This window comes from Podarcis pityusensis (genome assembly GCF_964106645.2).
Source record: "Podarcis pityusensis genome assembly, chromosome: 6".
NCBI classification, from domain to species: domain Eukaryota; kingdom Metazoa; phylum Chordata; class Lepidosauria; order Squamata; family Lacertidae; genus Podarcis; species Podarcis pityusensis.
This window is the reverse complement of record NC_138030.1, coordinates 57,216,032-57,232,230: the sequence shown is the minus strand read 5'-3', so window position 1 is coordinate 57,232,230 and position 16,199 is coordinate 57,216,032. Positions and strand designations below refer to the sequence as shown.

Here is a 16,199-nt window from a genome sequence, read left to right as displayed (position 1 = left end):
TAAATATTTTTTAAAAAAATCATAATTCTATTGTTTAATTATTGGGTGTCTCTGCCTGTTATGAGAAATTGGCCCTGCTCCATATACCTAGAGAGTGTAGTCTAGAAGGGGCCAAGAGGGACCACATATGTATTACTTCTGTTTTAGCTAATAAAAGCTAAGCTCAGGCTGCTATATCAACAGAACCTCGGGCATGGGTAACTGGAGAGAAAAGGACAAACGGCTCCTGTAACTTTTATATTATTTTATTATTTTTACTGTCTAGAATTAAGGAAGAGTTCTCCAGTAATTTAACCTAGTTATACTCTGGATAAGCAGCCAAGCTTAGAGAAAATTCAGCTAGCCATAATGATGGGCTATAGTTTTGAAAAACTGGCTAAATTAATATTCCCCCCAGAAGCTAAGAGGTTAATGCATCTAATTAGGTTGTTTTCTGCTGAAAAAGACTTTCTACTTGTTGAGAGACTACATTGTTTACAAGTATGGTGTTGTCTCTTTAGATTCATGATTATAAACAGGCTCAAGGCTGGCAGCCAAACACTTGGCTGGCAAATTCCAATAAATATGTAAAATTCAGCTCCTCCAGATGCAGTCTGCCAATTGGTCTAAGGCTGAGGGGAAATGGCCTCCCAAAATTCTGCACACTCTTTGTGAGTGGTGAAACTGAGGAGAGGCATTTTGCTGAATATTTTTTTGCAGGTGAACTGGGGAGGTGAAGTCCTCAAACAGTATTTCTCTGAAAATTATCTTCAGAAAATTTTGGCTCACTTCATGTTGAATGAAACTTTGTTTAGAACTCCCTTATAGGTGAGGAAGGCAAATTTCAGTCTTAGTTTAAGGGCTGCCTCAGGTAACACTGGGAATGGATGGGTTTGAATAGATGGAAGTGAGGAACTGGTACCTTAAAAATGCAGCAAGACTTTTTAAATGTTGATCCTTGTTTGAGGGTGATGGTGTTGGCTTGAGATCTTCTTAGCATCCTAAGTGACATTTTGTGGGGGTTGCTGTTTGCCTTTTGGCAGAAACATGGATGTGTTTGACTTTTAGTCCACAGTATTTTAAAGCGTTTGGATTTATTTATTTTTGTTCTAAAAATTTGACATGAATTTTAATATGAACCTTTGTAAGCTGTCTCAGGCAGCTATTTGGCTGAAAGTCATCATAAAAAATGTCTAACAATAACAAAACTTTACCTCAGGAAAAGGCCTGGGAGGAAGAAACATGGCTGTCATATACCTCAGTGTTCTCTCCCTCACACAGCAGTGACCACGTGCATTTAAGTTATCCCTTTTGCTTAAGTTTAAGAGGGTATAGAGGTCCTCTCTTCACTTGTCATTTGCTTTCTTGTAACAACCCCCCACTAAAAAAAAAGGAGCATTCATCATCCATTTTTCCTACTAACACTGGTAGAGGAGAACTTTATTTTACCCATTTAACACAGTGAGTGGTAGTCAACTAAGTTTTACTCACAGTAGACCTGTTGAAACAAATGAACCTAATTTAGGCATGTTTGTTAATTTAATTGGGTCTACTCTGAGTAAAACTTTGTTGAATACTATCGGGGCGGGGGGAGAGACAGCTATGACTTGGCTGCAAATTGTTGCTGCAGCTTCTGGCACAGAAAAGAAGGTGAAAAGTGCTGATTCTCTTATATGTACAAACACCGACACACACCATGTGCACTTGTTGCCTCATTGTGTACTCCTGCTGATGGATGTGTACATATAATAACAGCCTAGGACAGTCAAGCTGCCTCAGTTCTTCCACATCTGAAGTGAAGCACATCCACCTAGAACTGGCAGCAATGATGACGTTTGTGCTTAGCATGTACAAAACATCTCCACCCCTTTGCCACTGTCACAGATACACTGTATGTGAGAAGGTTCCCCTGCCACAAGTGCAGTACAGTGTAGACTGCAGATAGGAAAACCACAAAATGGCACCACCAGCTTTCATGGTCAGTTTGACCTACAGTCCTGTCTTGGGATAAAACACACACTGAGGGGTTTTAGCTTAAAAGGAACTGGTCAGAATAATCTTTAATCTATATCTCCAGTGGGTTTCTCTCTCTCTTGAAAAATGATGTTGATGAATACCTGGCCTTTGTATGGCATTGGGTGAATTCAGTTTGAAAGTTCTCCAGTTACTTTCAGTTATTCATAATATAATACCTCTTATCACAGAATCTTCCTCTCAGCAAAAATCTTCAAACATTCTTTAGACTGTTTTTTGCCAAAAGCAGAGGGATGTTAAGATCACCATCTAGAACTTCTCTAAAAGAAGTGGCCAATTTGTTTATCATAAAGGGTTGCCCCAGAAACATCTAAAGATCTGGAAGATCGCGTGCTCCTATCTTGAACGTTTTATTAACCCATCTGGTGCAGATATTGTTGACAGTGACACCAGACCAGGCCTGCACTACTTGTGACCCCATCAAAACAAAATGCAGCCCAGTAGCCATGGATTGTTGTTGGCCAGATATTTGACAATCTATTTTTACAGTCTCGGGCGGGCACCAAGGTGTGTTCTTTCTTTCTCTCTCTCTCTCTCTCTCTCTCTCTCTCTCACACACACACACACACACAGGACCATACTTGGCTGATGAGCTACATTTGGCAACCACAAGTTGTCAAGGCCAGGCAGGACAGGGCGTACTGTTAGGCAGTCAGTTGGCTGCCACAGGCAAGTGACTGTGGGTGTCATTAAAGGGCTGCAAATTGTTATTTATTATTCTTGTATTTTTACTGCCAGGAATGGGAGAGATGGTTTTTGGAATTGTCTGCTCCAGAATTACTTGGCTGGCTTTGAGTGCTATGCAGTTTGGGATGGTGGTGGTGATTACCATTTGCTGTTGAACCTCAGACAGCAAAATGTCTTGGGCTGGCCCTGGCTGCACTAAGAGCATGGCTTAATACTGTGACCCTATTATGTGGTCTCCTCTTAGCAATTTGTACCGTTTTCAGAGCTACTTCCCAAATTACTATTTGACATGAAAATTAATCCTAGTGTTGAGAGAAAAGTGTATATTTACATTTGAATGAAGGGATATGTGTCTCTTATTTTTCAGCAACCTGAGTTGTGAAGGTGCCAGACGCATGTATCAACTTTCTGAACCAGGTACACTCAACTGGACAGAAACTCCATAGTTAGACCTTTCATGTACATGCTATTTTAGCACAGAGGTTAATTTTTATGCCCCAAAATTTAATATGCGAAGTGGCCTTCACTGAGAAACTAAAGACCATTTTGTTATAAGTAAGAGATAAACATTGCATTGAGAGGCAAATGATTAAAGCCCCTCTCAACCAGAGTCCCAGCATGGATTTGTGCACCTGCAATTTACTTTAACAAAAATAATACAATTGTTAATGGATGTGGCATCTTCCATTTACCCATTAGCCCTAATAATGTTAGCTGGCTGCCAGGAAACTCCTGCTCAAACCTCTACTTAAGTCATGCACTCACTATATGGCCTGATATAAAACATTATTCCCTCAATCTCATTTTGTTTGTACCATAGTGATAATAATACCAACCCATCTTATAGGGACTGTAAGTAGTGTTTATGGTGTTAGGCATGTTACTCATGAGCAAATCCCACTGATTATATGGGACCTTGTAAACATGCATCAGGGAAGAAAGCTTATGGGGGTAATGTCTGTGGAGCACTTGAACTTGTTTGGAACCCTATGGAGTGGGGTGAGAGTGATTTGGAGTATTATAACAGGTATTTTATAACAGCAGGTAAAGGGTTGCTCACCCTTCCCTTTGCCACTTTTCTTATCCCAGTTCATTGCTCCCTAAACTGCTTCAGGGTTTTTTTGTTGTTATTTAAGCTGCACTGGAGTTTTTGTAATGTATAATTAGGCTTTCTGAAAAGCGATAATCTAATCATCATTACCATCAACTTATTAAATAAATAAGCATTTCATTGTAATTTTAAAAGACAGTCTACCTTATTAAGATTATTTTTGTAGATATTCTCCTTCCTTTCTGTTAGTGATCATGCAACATGTGTGATAGCTGCTGACTAGGAAAGATAAGTTGGCATGTGTAACTAAGAGTGGCTACAGGTTGTCCACACTTTTCGAAAGATGTTCTGTTGATATGGGGAAGAGCAATTTGGTCCCCAGCTGTAAAACAGGACCATAGGGGGGGAAATTTAGAGGTAAAGTCAAGTTGCTGCATAATGGATTTCAACAGTTCTAATGTGTTTTGAACCTGTATAGTGGTTCCTCGAGGACAATTGCTCCCAAGCTTATTAAGTTAATAGTTTTTCCTAGGCAACTAGAACAAGCCCAGAAAATAAAAGTCTAAAAAGAACATGGTAGCATTCTTTTGATTCCTTGGTGGACAAGCCATCTCTTCTTGGGAGGGTGAGATTATTTAAAGCAATTAAAAAAACCTCTCTTCTCTTTCTGTATCCTAGCCCAATTTTTATGTAGAATGGTGCTTAAAGCCACTTTTTATACCAGGGAACCAGTGGGGACCTTGGAGGCAGAGTATGTAACATTGGGGGGAAAATGGCAAAAATTAGGTAAATTGGTATAATGGGTGCTGAATGGGTAGGTGATATCCATAGCTAATTTAATTACAGTGGTACCTTGGGTGGCGCTGTGGGTAAAACCTCAGTGCCTAGGACTTGCCGATCGTATGGTCGGCGGTTCGAATTCCCGCAGCAGGGTGAGCTCCCGTCTTTCGGTCCCAACTCCTGCCCACCTAGCAGTTCGAAAGCACCCCTAAGTGCAAGTAGATAAATAGGTACCGCTTTATAGTGGGAAGGTAAACGGCGTTTCCGTGTGCTGCGCTGGTGCTGGCTCGCCAGAGCAGCTTCGTCACGCTGGCCACGTGACCCGGAAGTGTCTCCAGACAGCGCTGGCTCCCGGCCTCTAAAGTGAGATGAGTGCACAACTCTAGAGTCGGACACGACTGGCCCATACGGGCAGGGGTACCTTTACCTTGGGTTAAGAACTTAATTTGTTCTGAAGGTCCATTCTTAACCTGAAACTGTTCTTAACTTGAAGCACCACTTTAGCTAATGGGGCCTCCCGCTGCCACCGCACTGCCGCTGCACGATTTCTGTTTTCATCCTGAAGCAAAGTTCTTAACCTAAAGTACTATTTCTGGGTTAGCCGAGACTGTAACCTGAAGCGTCTGCAACCCGAGGTACCACTGTACTTTAATGTAACCTGGCTATTGTTATTATTTAATGTACTTATATCCTGCCTTTCTCCCAAGCTACTTTATAAAATACAAAGTAAACAGGTTAAAAGCAATAATTAAAATATATCAGAACTCATTTAGAACCAGCAATTAAAATACAGTTTGCCCTGACAGCAACCCAGTCATCAGCATCGTTTGTACCTTAGTTTTCAGAGGCCCACCTTTAATAGGAAGGCCCGCCTGTTAGCGGAAGGAAAACATAGCCAATCTAGTCTCTCTTGGGAGCGAATTCTACAATATGGAAGCAGCCACAGAAAAGGCTCCCATGATCTCTAGCTAACAGGACTAGTGGTTAGGGATGGTGGGAACTGTAGTCCCAGAACATCTGGAGAGCCGAGTTTGCCTATGCCTGCTCTAGCTCATTGCAGGGCAACTACTTTGAATGCAGAAGGTCCCATGTTCAAGCCCTGCCATCACCAGATAGGGCTGGGAATGTAACATCTGAAACCCTAGATAGTCACTGCGATCAGTAAAGAAAATACTGAGATAGATGAACCAATGGTCTGACTTAGCAAAATATAGCTGTTCCTATCTATTGACTGGGTGTCTTTGATTTGGAAAGAGAAAATAATATATTTATAGATGCTAGATATGCTCATTTCTCTCTCTCTCTCTCTCTCTCTCTCTCTCTCTCTCTCTTTCTCTCTCTCTAAATATATATACCGGTACACAACCCTTTTTATATCCAGCCCTTATCTTTACGTATTGGCTTTGGTTAGCTTCCCTTAGCTGTACAGAGATTTAAGTGAAACTTGATGAAAATGGATACAGCCTGCTTTTGTGAAGACCTGTTCTTTACAGTGAATTGGCAAAGGGGTCAGTGCCAGCCTACCCATGAGCAGGGTGAAGCAGTCATCTCAGGTGGAGGAAGCTCACAAGGTGTTGCCCACTGAGATCTCACTGGTGCCCCTTCCCTGCCATGCAAAGCATGTTCTCTACCTTTCCCAAGTAAAGCAAGTTTTAAAAGGATCCTTAAGAATATTGTAATCAGTTATTTATTGAATAGGTCTTAATACTTGTCTCCATAATGCAAACTCCATAATGCAACCCTTAACGAAGAAATCAGCATTGTGCTTTACTCAAGAATACAAAGTGCGAGCTTTCCAGTCTTTCTTGAAATACAGTGAATGGAACAATGGGTTGTAAACAACCCAAGTGCTCCTCAGAGTAGTCCCGCTGAAATTAATGAGCCTAAACTAGTCATGTTTAGTAACTTCAGTGGGTCTACTTGGAGTAGGACCGGCACTGAATACCACCTCATTTTGCCTAGGTCCAGGATATACTCCCTGTGGGGCTACAAAATCCATATATTATGATTTTGTTATGCTTCATGCATCAAAGTAGTCTGTGATCTACATAAGCTTCTTTTGCAATATACGCTGTTTTCCATAAACATTGTGGCAAACTCTGCTGGTGTTCAGGAACAGCGCGTGAGTGTTTTGTTCAGTGTAGTGAGAAATTCCAGAGAAGTAGCTTGTTACTCTGTTTCAGCAAAATTCAGTCCTCTGCTATTTTAAAGTTTATGTATATTTATGCCAACTCTGTCCACAAAATACCAATCCCATTGTGTGTGTAGCTGCGATCTGGGCTACTATAATTACAAAGGCTATCTGGGAAATGACGAATCGCCTTTTCCAGTGGAACAAAATGCAGGTACTGTAGTTGGAAACGGCGATACCGCTGCAACATGAATAAAAACAAGTGTGCTCAATTTCTTCCGTAAAAAGAGAGAGCAGAAACGAAAGAAAGAAGAGAAAGAATTACAGCTGCATTTTAGGGGCGTAATTCCGATATCCTGCAGATCACCTTGATGGGCATGTCTGGATAGCTCAGCTGGCTAAATAAGATGTCCACTGATGCACTCGCAAACCCGGGCAAGAAGGAGCGAGCGAGGATAGCTTTGCGCCGCCACGTGCCGGCGTGCGCTCCTTTGCACACGCGTGTCCCTTCGCTGGCCCTTGCACGCTCGCCGCCCATCCCAGCCCCGAAGGGGCGGTTCCTCTCCGCCCGATCTGACTCAGGGGCTGGGCTTCCTCAGCCACCGGCGCCTTGGAAGGGCAATGACCGCGGCTGCCTTCAATCAGGCGCCCGGCATTAGAGGCAACGCCGAGCGGCTGGAGAAGCTACGACGGCGCAAGGCGGAGAGCAGCGATCGCCGTCGGAGCTCTTCCAGCGATGCAGTTGTTGAGACGGCAGCATCGTCTCCCGGGACAGACTCCGGCAGGTAGGGGGCATGGGGAGGATCCGGCTTTTCACCTGCAGGGGAGTGCGTATGCCTGCCTAATTGAGATGCTCTCCACCTGGCGTGGGTTCCAAAGGCAGAGTTCTGGTCTCTTTAGCTAATTCCCGGCGGGGAGCCTCTTTTTCTGCCCTTGGCTGCTTGGAGGAGTTGGGCGTTAAGAGCTCCCTGAAGTTCCTTCGGCGAGGCTGCCCTGGAAACATGCGGACCCGTGCAGTGATTATTGCCTGCCGGCACCCCCCCCCCCCGCCTCCACTTTAGCGAGGCTAAATTTTGTTATATCGCTCTAAAATGCAGGTAGCAAGTTTTCGGCTGCAGCAGAACTCTTCGCTCAGCAGTGCAGGCGCTTAGGATTCCCCGCAAAAGTTAAAAGCGCCCAAAGGCAGCGGGAAGGCAGTTCTGCATTCTGAGAGAGTGGTGCGTTCTTCGCTAATCGTGCTGTTTCAACAAATTCAGAAATGCAACTTGCTTTTTTTTAAAATAAACGAAGTTCTGCTGCAGTCTTGGCCATTGCGCTTTGTCAGGCAGAAGTGAAAGAATCAGTAGGAGCAAAACATTAAGAGTCCCTCTCCCCTTCCCCCCATAAGAAGACCAAGGGTAGCGTTGTAGGGAAACTTACATTCATCTGTTAGCAAAACCTAACAAATCCCCAAACTTCCCATTGCTTCCAAGCTTCTAGCCACAACAAAATACTTTGCAGTCTTTCCTGCCTGGTATTTATTGTTCTCTGTAAAAAAATAAGCATCTGATTTACACTTCATTGGACAATAGGCTGAATGCGCTAGCCAATGCACAAGCCAATACGTTGCATAGATGTTATTTACGGATCCCCATGGATTTTAAGATTTATAAAGGAATTCTTCTTTTGGAATGTTTGACTGGAATGTGTACTGGGGTGTGAGATCAAGAAGGGCACATGCTGCTAAATGATGCTTTCCATGGCTGTAAATATTTAATTGCCACATTCTATTGGGGTTGAAAGGATTAATTTGATTTTGGAATTCCCATCTCCAAAGACCGGCTGTTGGTGAGACTTTGCTAGCCACAATCTATGCAAATCTGAGTTTGCCTAGTTGAGGATAAGGATCATCCTATGGTCTAAATGGTCACGTCTTTCAGTGATACCTCTTGATAAACTTCTGCCATGCATGATCAATATTTTTTCTGGTACTGAGTGACAGAATTATGGTAAAATGTTAAAAATGAATAAATGAAATATTTTGGAAATAGACATCTTATTTCTTTATTTAAATTAGTTAGAAAATAGGGTTTACTCTTGCTTATAAATCTGTATCTTGTAGTGGGCTCTACCCTATAAAAGCTGATGCTGCAATACATTACACATCTATTGTGGAGAATATTTTTACTACAGAATGACTGACACTGTAATCCCATAGATGTCTACTCATAATTAAATCCTATTGAGTAGGGTGTGTTCCTCAGTAAGTAGGTGCAGGATTGCAGCCTCATATGCATACTCCTCTGGAAGCCCACAAATGTTGCTGCCCACAGAAGTGTTACTGTCAGTTTGCTTACTTGCATTCTAATCTGCTAGTCATTTATGGTAGACTGATGGTCCAAAATTGAAACCAACCAGCCAGCTGTCTTCTAGATTAGAAAACTTGTACTTCCTGATCATCTAGAGGTGATTTGTTGCTTGCTATAGGCAATTGTGTCTGTTTCCATACCTGAAGTAAATAAAGAATGCTAATCAACATTTAATCTGTTGACAGACTTCAACATTTCTTGCTCCACTTGATGTAGGAGACTTGGAAGGGAGCCCCTCCAGTAGAGGGGCATCAATATGCACTATGAAGTGGCAGATTATCCGAAGTCCAGCAGCAGCAGCAGTGCAGCGTTCTTTGAAGTCCTTGACAAACGCCAAGTCATGCCTATGAAGGAGCTGCCCCAAGGTAGCTGTTCAAATAGCAGTCGAGCTTTTTTGAATTCCCAGATGTCCTTTAAAATAACTGTCAGCAATGGTGGTGACAGCACTGAAGCTCAGCAGATCCCACCTGAACTGCCAGTGCCTCTGCTAGATCTCTTTCCCAAAAGACCTAGCATATTTGAGAGACTTCCTATTCTGCAAAGGACACAAGAGACACGATGCCCTAAAACTGGCAGAGAGTATTTCCAGCAAAAGGGTGAGTAATAAAGTGCATGAACTGTGAAATATTTTATCTGTGGTCTCCTTTTCCTTCCTTGTTTCTCAGGATGCTATTTGCTTTTTTTATTCACTTAATTTATTTGTTAGCTTGGCAGTTTTCCTTCACCTTCTCACCACAAGACAATTTAAACCAGACTTCCCTTGTAGATGGCCTAGTTAGTCATCGATACTTGAAAGAAATAGCAAGACCAAGTTCTGAAAAATATGTGCAGACAGTGCTGTATAGGCACCGTGTCAGAAAAGAGAGAAAACACTCTAATTTCTTCTTCGTTCCGTATTTGTGGGTGTAGTAAGGTTAGTTTAGTTAGTTATTGCCCTCTCTCTTGATTTCAAGAGAAAATGAAACTGTCGCCATCTTAAGTGTCTGGCATGGTTTTTGGTGTTTGAAAACTAAGCATGTTATAGCCAGTATTGTTTACTTGAGAGACAAATATGGCCATGCAAACTTATTTCCTATTTGGCTTGTAAAGTTTCTGCTTTCAAAATGCCTCACTTATGCTTCATTAATAATAGTTTTGTGTCATCTTTCATTGCAAGGTGCTGAATATATTTATTATTAAGTTATTGTTTAAATCTTGTGAGTAGATGAGCAATATTTTCATTCTAAAAATGTGGAAGTGAGTCTGAGTGATGAGGACTATAGTACAATGGGATTTGAAAGGAAGATTTTTCAGTAGGAGGTCTGATAACATGTAAACGCGTTGGGGCTTTTCAAATGTGTACATGGGCTGACTCTAATTTGCTAATTCAGTGTGTACCAACTCTGAAATCTAGGATGAAAGAAAGCAGTCTGATTTATCCCATGGAAATCTTCATAGCAAGAATGGGGAGTACTGTACATAATTTGCAATGGAAAACAGTACCCAGAGTGGTAGCATTTGTCAGTGCTTCCTTTTTCGTACTAAAACGGCTGAAACTGAAGTGTGAGAACTCTTTGTTTCATCTCAAAAGAGATGGCCAATAGTATACAATTAAGGATAAAGTATTAGAAAAATGAAACACAATTTAAAACCTTCCAGAAAAATCCTTAAAAAGCAGCAAGAAAAACAAGATGTCAGTTTTGTCTCCTTCAAGTGCCTGCTGAAATAAAAAGGTTTGCTTTCTAAAAATTTAATTATATGTCAGGTCTCAGGTTTATCTGCTGGCGCACACAGACTTGTCAAAAATGAAACTGTTTGGTGGGAGATAATATCTGTCCTCTAAGAAGTGATGTTATTGAAGTGATGCAGCAAAATGTAGCAGAGATGATAGCATCTAACGTCTTCACACAGGTATCCTGTTTTTTCTTCTTCAAAAAGCGCAATGGCAATGTTCTCCATAAAGGACTGCTTGAGCAAGAAGAAAGTTGGGACAGAGGTGTAAAGGATCTGGAGTAGGAGCCTCAAAGTATTCATGTGGTGGCTTTGAACTGGTGATTTACAATAGCTTGGTTCAGGAGGTTTTCAGCTGTCTTTCTGGGCAGAAGGCTTACCACAGGTGTTTCAAGAATTGGTGTACTAGCCAGAAAAATTCTAAAGGATGCTGTCATTGTATCCATTTTCTTTCTTTCTGGTACAGTATATAAATCTAAATTCATCAACTTTTTAGTTGATGAGGTCTTTCCTTTGAACGTTTTGCTCAGAGTCTAGCATCTAGGTCCCAGAGGAAGAGAAGTAGGTACCTAAATGACTTGCCATGAAATTAAGTAAATTCGCACCTAATTCTACATAACTAATCTGCAGCTGAACAATCAAGAACGAGCCTTGGCTACAGATCATAGTTAAGGAGGGGAGAGAGCTTAAGCATGATCCCGTGTTTGGTGATAACACTAAGCCCAAACCTTAGTGTAGTTGCTTAGTGCTTGTGTGAATGTGGTTTGACTTAGTGCTTGTGTGAATGTGGCTATTAATGGTCCTAAAATAATGTGTGAGCCAGTGAATGTTTATGGATAGAATTATTTCAGGTGGGTATTCATACCATTTTGCATATTCTAGCTCAATAACCATTACAGTCGCTTGCAAAGCTAAATATTATTTATTCATTTAAAAGCATTGATGAACTGAATATTTCAAAAATTCTAAGCAGTGTACAGTCTAAAAACAAAATATAATTAAAACATTAAATTATGAACTGTTTTTAATATAGTGTTGTAATGTTCTGTTTTAATGTTGTAAGCTGTCTTGGGACCTTAAGAGTAAAGGGTGGGTAATAAATCAAATAATAATAATATAATACTAACCCACATAAAACATATTAAAGTGAATAAAACAGCAATCCAGAGGATTCAGATGTGTAAGGTAGGGTCCAATCTTATGGGTCAGGAAAAGATATCTGAAGCAGTTGTTGGCTCCCTCTCACATATGGCAGAGGGAAGGGCATTACACAGTGCAGGGATAGTAGCAAAAAATTCTTGTTTTCAGGTCACTGCCCTATGATATTCTGTAGGATGAGGTGCCACAAGTAGAATTTCCCCCAGATGATGTACAGGAGCAGGTAGACTTTCAAGTAACCTGTTTCTGAGTTGTTCAGTGCTTTATACATTAAGAATATGCAAGCAATAACAATAAGAGTATCCCTGGTATTGTTCATAGGAGGACTGTAGGTGAGACTAGCTAAGAAGGTCACAGCTGAGGTGATATTTGAACCAGAGATTTCCTGACTCACTCTTGGCCACTACACTATACAGTATGAGCTTTGTGCTATGAAATCAAGGTGATTAGGGTGATATGCAAGCAGCTTCTCACCATCTAAAATTAAAAATAAAATAAATATCTACACATTAAATTAACAGGCTTGCTTCAGCGAGCTGAAGTTCAGCTATGACTGTTGAAATCCAGTTGTGGCTCTCACGAACATTTACTGCTGAGGTACGGATTGTCCTGGAAAATTCACAGCAAAGGTTTGCTGATACCTCAAGCTTCGTAGAGCTAAAACATTTTGGGCAAATCCTGGGAGTCACAATATTTTGCTTGGCGTGCCTGTAAATATTTGAAGTTATATGTTAATAATAAAAGCAGTTGGTCTGCTAAGCTTTCTCAAAACATTTCTGAGTATTTGGGCATTTATGAGGACTTGCTCAGAAATGCTATTCACTGTGGAAAAGAAGATTCTGAACTTTCTAAAAAAAACAACAAAAAAACAGCCTGGCTGTTCTTGATGTCGGATTTATTCAGCATATAGGCTGTCTACCTTTTCTCTTCACCTGTGTAGGTGTGCTACCTTGTAGCATCAGAGAATATGCCTTCTTTCAATTGTCTTATACAATTTCTTCATAATAGTGTTTACGAAAATAAAGATATAGCCACATTAATTAGAAGAAGCGACTCCTGTCATTTTGTAGGAGATAATCTACCTTTCGTACGGGCTGTTGTTGAAATTTATCCTATTATGGTGTTTTCTGATTAGAATAGATAATACTCTTCTGAGGTCTTGCAAGTACATGCCCTCTGTGCTCATACAGTACATAGACCCCCATCACACCTGCCCACTGTCCTTTCATTGTCTAAACTTAGTGAAGACACTGAGTACAATGACATGGATGGAGATATTTTACAAATAGAAATGGGACTCCTGGAGCAGACTGGTGTCATTTGCAGATAGTCCACTCATTCTTTGGCTAATCTCACACAGCCTTGGTGGAGGGAAACTGATACAATTTTAAGGTAGGGGTGTGTATGTGTGTGATTTCTCCAGTACAGTGGTACCTTGGGTTAAGTACTTAATTTGTTCTGGAGGTCCATTCTTAACCTGAAACTGTTCTTAACCTGAAGTACCACTTTAGCTAATGGGGCCTCCTGCTGCTGCCGTGCTGCTGGAGCACAATTTCTGTTCTCATCATGAAGCAAAGTTCTTAACCTGAAGTACTATTTCTGTGTTAGTGGAGTCTGTAACCTGAAGCGTATGTAACCTGAAGCATATGTAACCCGAGGTACCACTGTACTCAGAAAGTATTCCTTCATAGCTTGCTCCATCCTTTGTGCAACTTGTTACATTTGATTTATCAGTGTTAGTTTCTGAAGCTCCATTTCAATAACGTTGCTGGCCAGTTGGCAGTCTCTTTTTTAACCAGCTGTGCCACACCAGGTGCTATTTCAAAAACAGGACCAGCTAGGTAGGGGGTAGATTGAAGTTTTCCTGTTGGATCAAAATCCCTCTACACTTGCAGTTACTGGAGGACTTGCTCAGAAAGGGGCATAGTCTACCAACTGTCTAACTGACAATAAACTCTAGGTCATGGGCTGCAGCCAACCACATCATAATCTTCCTCTTTCTTCAAACCTGAATTTGATTTTCCAGAATTTCTCATTATCCAAAGCTTGCTGGGACTGTCAGTCTAAGCAAATAATACTGTTTTATTGAATTTCAAGTAATTGAGCTTTGTGGATCCTGCCAGCAATCCATAGTATAACCCATGGAGGGGAGCCTCAGAGATGTAAAATCATTAGTGTTATCATAGCTGCTGATTGTAAGACAATCTAATGAACAAACTCACAGAAGTTAGCACATGAAAATGTTTTACTAGCCTGTGTGTCTATACAGACTGTGCAGAAAGGTATTATCGTATTTCTAAATAATAGACATTCATAAAATGATGGAGAGTTGGGGATCAGGGAGAATGTTGCTTGTACTAATGTAGCAGTTCCCAAATGTTTATGTCCGCAGAGCACTTGGAAATTACTATGGGTCCCAATGGACCACTTAATAATTTTTCTTCATGTTGTAGCAATTATAATGTGATGTGCTAGATGCTGCATGATTTTCAGTTGTATTTTTACAGATTACAGATCACCTGAATGAAGTGGTCTGTGGACTAAAGTTTGGGAACCTGTGCACTAATGGATATGAGGCTAATATAATAGTTAGTCCCTACAGCCATGCAAGCCATATGCAGCCTGACAATCGCTGTTGCAACGGATGCTGTGATGGAGTTTGCATTTGGGAAAATGCATTCCTTTCCCACAATCCCAAAGACGGTGTATAAAAATTGTGTGCCACAAATTACTTTAAAATATGCATTTATTGCATTAAAATTGATTGGGTTTAAAGGCGTCCAATTTCCCCCCTTAATGTAATGAAATAGCAAGAGTTCTCCCACTACCCTTTTTGGCATGTGAAAAGCCAAAGACCATTTAATCTAAATTCAATTCCAGTTTTGCCTTTAGGTTTGGACTTAAATACCTTTGAAGACTAGCTGCCAAGTTTTCTGCCCACTCTCTTACACTTTTAAGGCATCCAGTATGTGTGAATGCTTTCTTATTTGTACGACACATGCTTCACTGGTAAGCTGGCAAAAGTATTCCCCTCCCCCTTTTCTGTGGTTTAATTTGTGTTTTATTAAATGATGATTCATCACTGACAGTTACTGGGAAAAATACTGCTGTACGAAATAGCTCCAACTTATGCTGTTTCAATTTTCATGTGGTTTTGTGTATTTACGAATTGCAAGAACTTATTCAAACCATTGCAAAGTAATGAGCCAAGCTCTATCTGGCCAATCAGTACATTAAAATAAATATTGTAAAGTTTGATGTTGCTGGTTGATGTTGATTGACCTTTTGTATTGCTATGCTTGAATAGGTCTTTGATAGTTTTACATGATTTCCTAATAAAAAGCCCAGCAGCGGAATAAATCTGATTTGTAAATTTGTTTCAAGGATTAGGCAAATGATTAAAAAAAAAAAAAAATCAAAGGGATACCTGATTATGAAGGATTTACAGATAATAGGAAGAATCTTGATGTAAGAAGAAAAATAATGTAATTCTTGTGTGCATTTGCATGTTTTACTTTGGGGAGGGAGGGTGGCCCTAAGAAGACATCAGCAAATACCATAAAACTAACTTTTTAATGCATATTTCAATTGCTGTTATTTTAAGCTCTTAAGGGGTTGAAGACTTGGTTTATTCTGGAACATTGCTGAACTATATGAAATGTGACTCTTGGGATCTGGTATTTTAATACTTAGTAGAAATATGTATAATAGTAGATGATGTATTTTGCCTGCCTTCCAGGTCTGAAGAAGTTAGGCATACTGGCTAAGACAAAGAGAATCCAATGTGTAAATCAATGACTAACCTTTCATAAAATAATAATCTTTATGTAATCATACAGTTTTACAAGTTATGGTACGTACAAGAAGATTAATATATGGTGAAACAGTGAAGCCAAGTAACTTCCCAGCACATACTGTAAGGCCTAAACTTTACTGCCAATGTGTTCCAGTGATTCACTGCTATTTCATGTTTTATGGAAGTGAAGTAGCTTAAAAACTAAAGCCGCCAATCCTTGGGGAAAAACAACAACAACCCAACAACAATTAAAGTGCATCATAGAAATGAAATTTAATCATACCCACTATCAAAGCCTAGGTTGCTTTTGGTTGCTTCAAGTAAAAGATCCCAATTGGTTTTGTTGCAAATATATTTTTCCTTGTTTAAGATTGACAGTGGCATAACTGCCAAATAAGAAATGAAACGCTTCTCTAGATGGATGTGCACTTAAGTTCTTCATGCTTAACGTGGTCCAGGTTTCTTTATAATATGTTTAAATTCTTTGGAATGTTGGATGCCTAAAGCTAAGCGCTTAATGATGTG

General features: G+C 40.5%; 1 protein-coding gene across 5 annotated transcripts in view; it reads left to right on the top strand.

Moving 5' to 3' along the window:
- Window positions 1–504: 504 nt before the first annotated feature.
- GLIS1 (GLIS family zinc finger 1) overlaps window positions 505–16,199 on the top strand; it is a 204,017-nt gene continuing 188,322 nt past the window's right edge. The window contains exons 1-3 of one of the 5 annotated variants that reach the window (XM_081010662.1): window positions 505–807; window positions 3,068–3,117; window positions 9,196–9,606. In XM_081010662.1, coding sequence (XP_080866788.1) covers window positions 9,267–9,606 — 340 coding nt within the window. In that variant the 5' untranslated portion in view covers window positions 505–807; window positions 3,068–3,117; window positions 9,196–9,266. Of the gene's footprint in view, window positions 808–3,067; window positions 3,118–7,157; window positions 7,448–9,195; window positions 9,607–16,199 lie in introns of those variants that run through there. The other 4 variants (XM_081010664.1, XM_081010663.1, XM_081010661.1 and 1 more) reach the window with 4 other exon arrangements.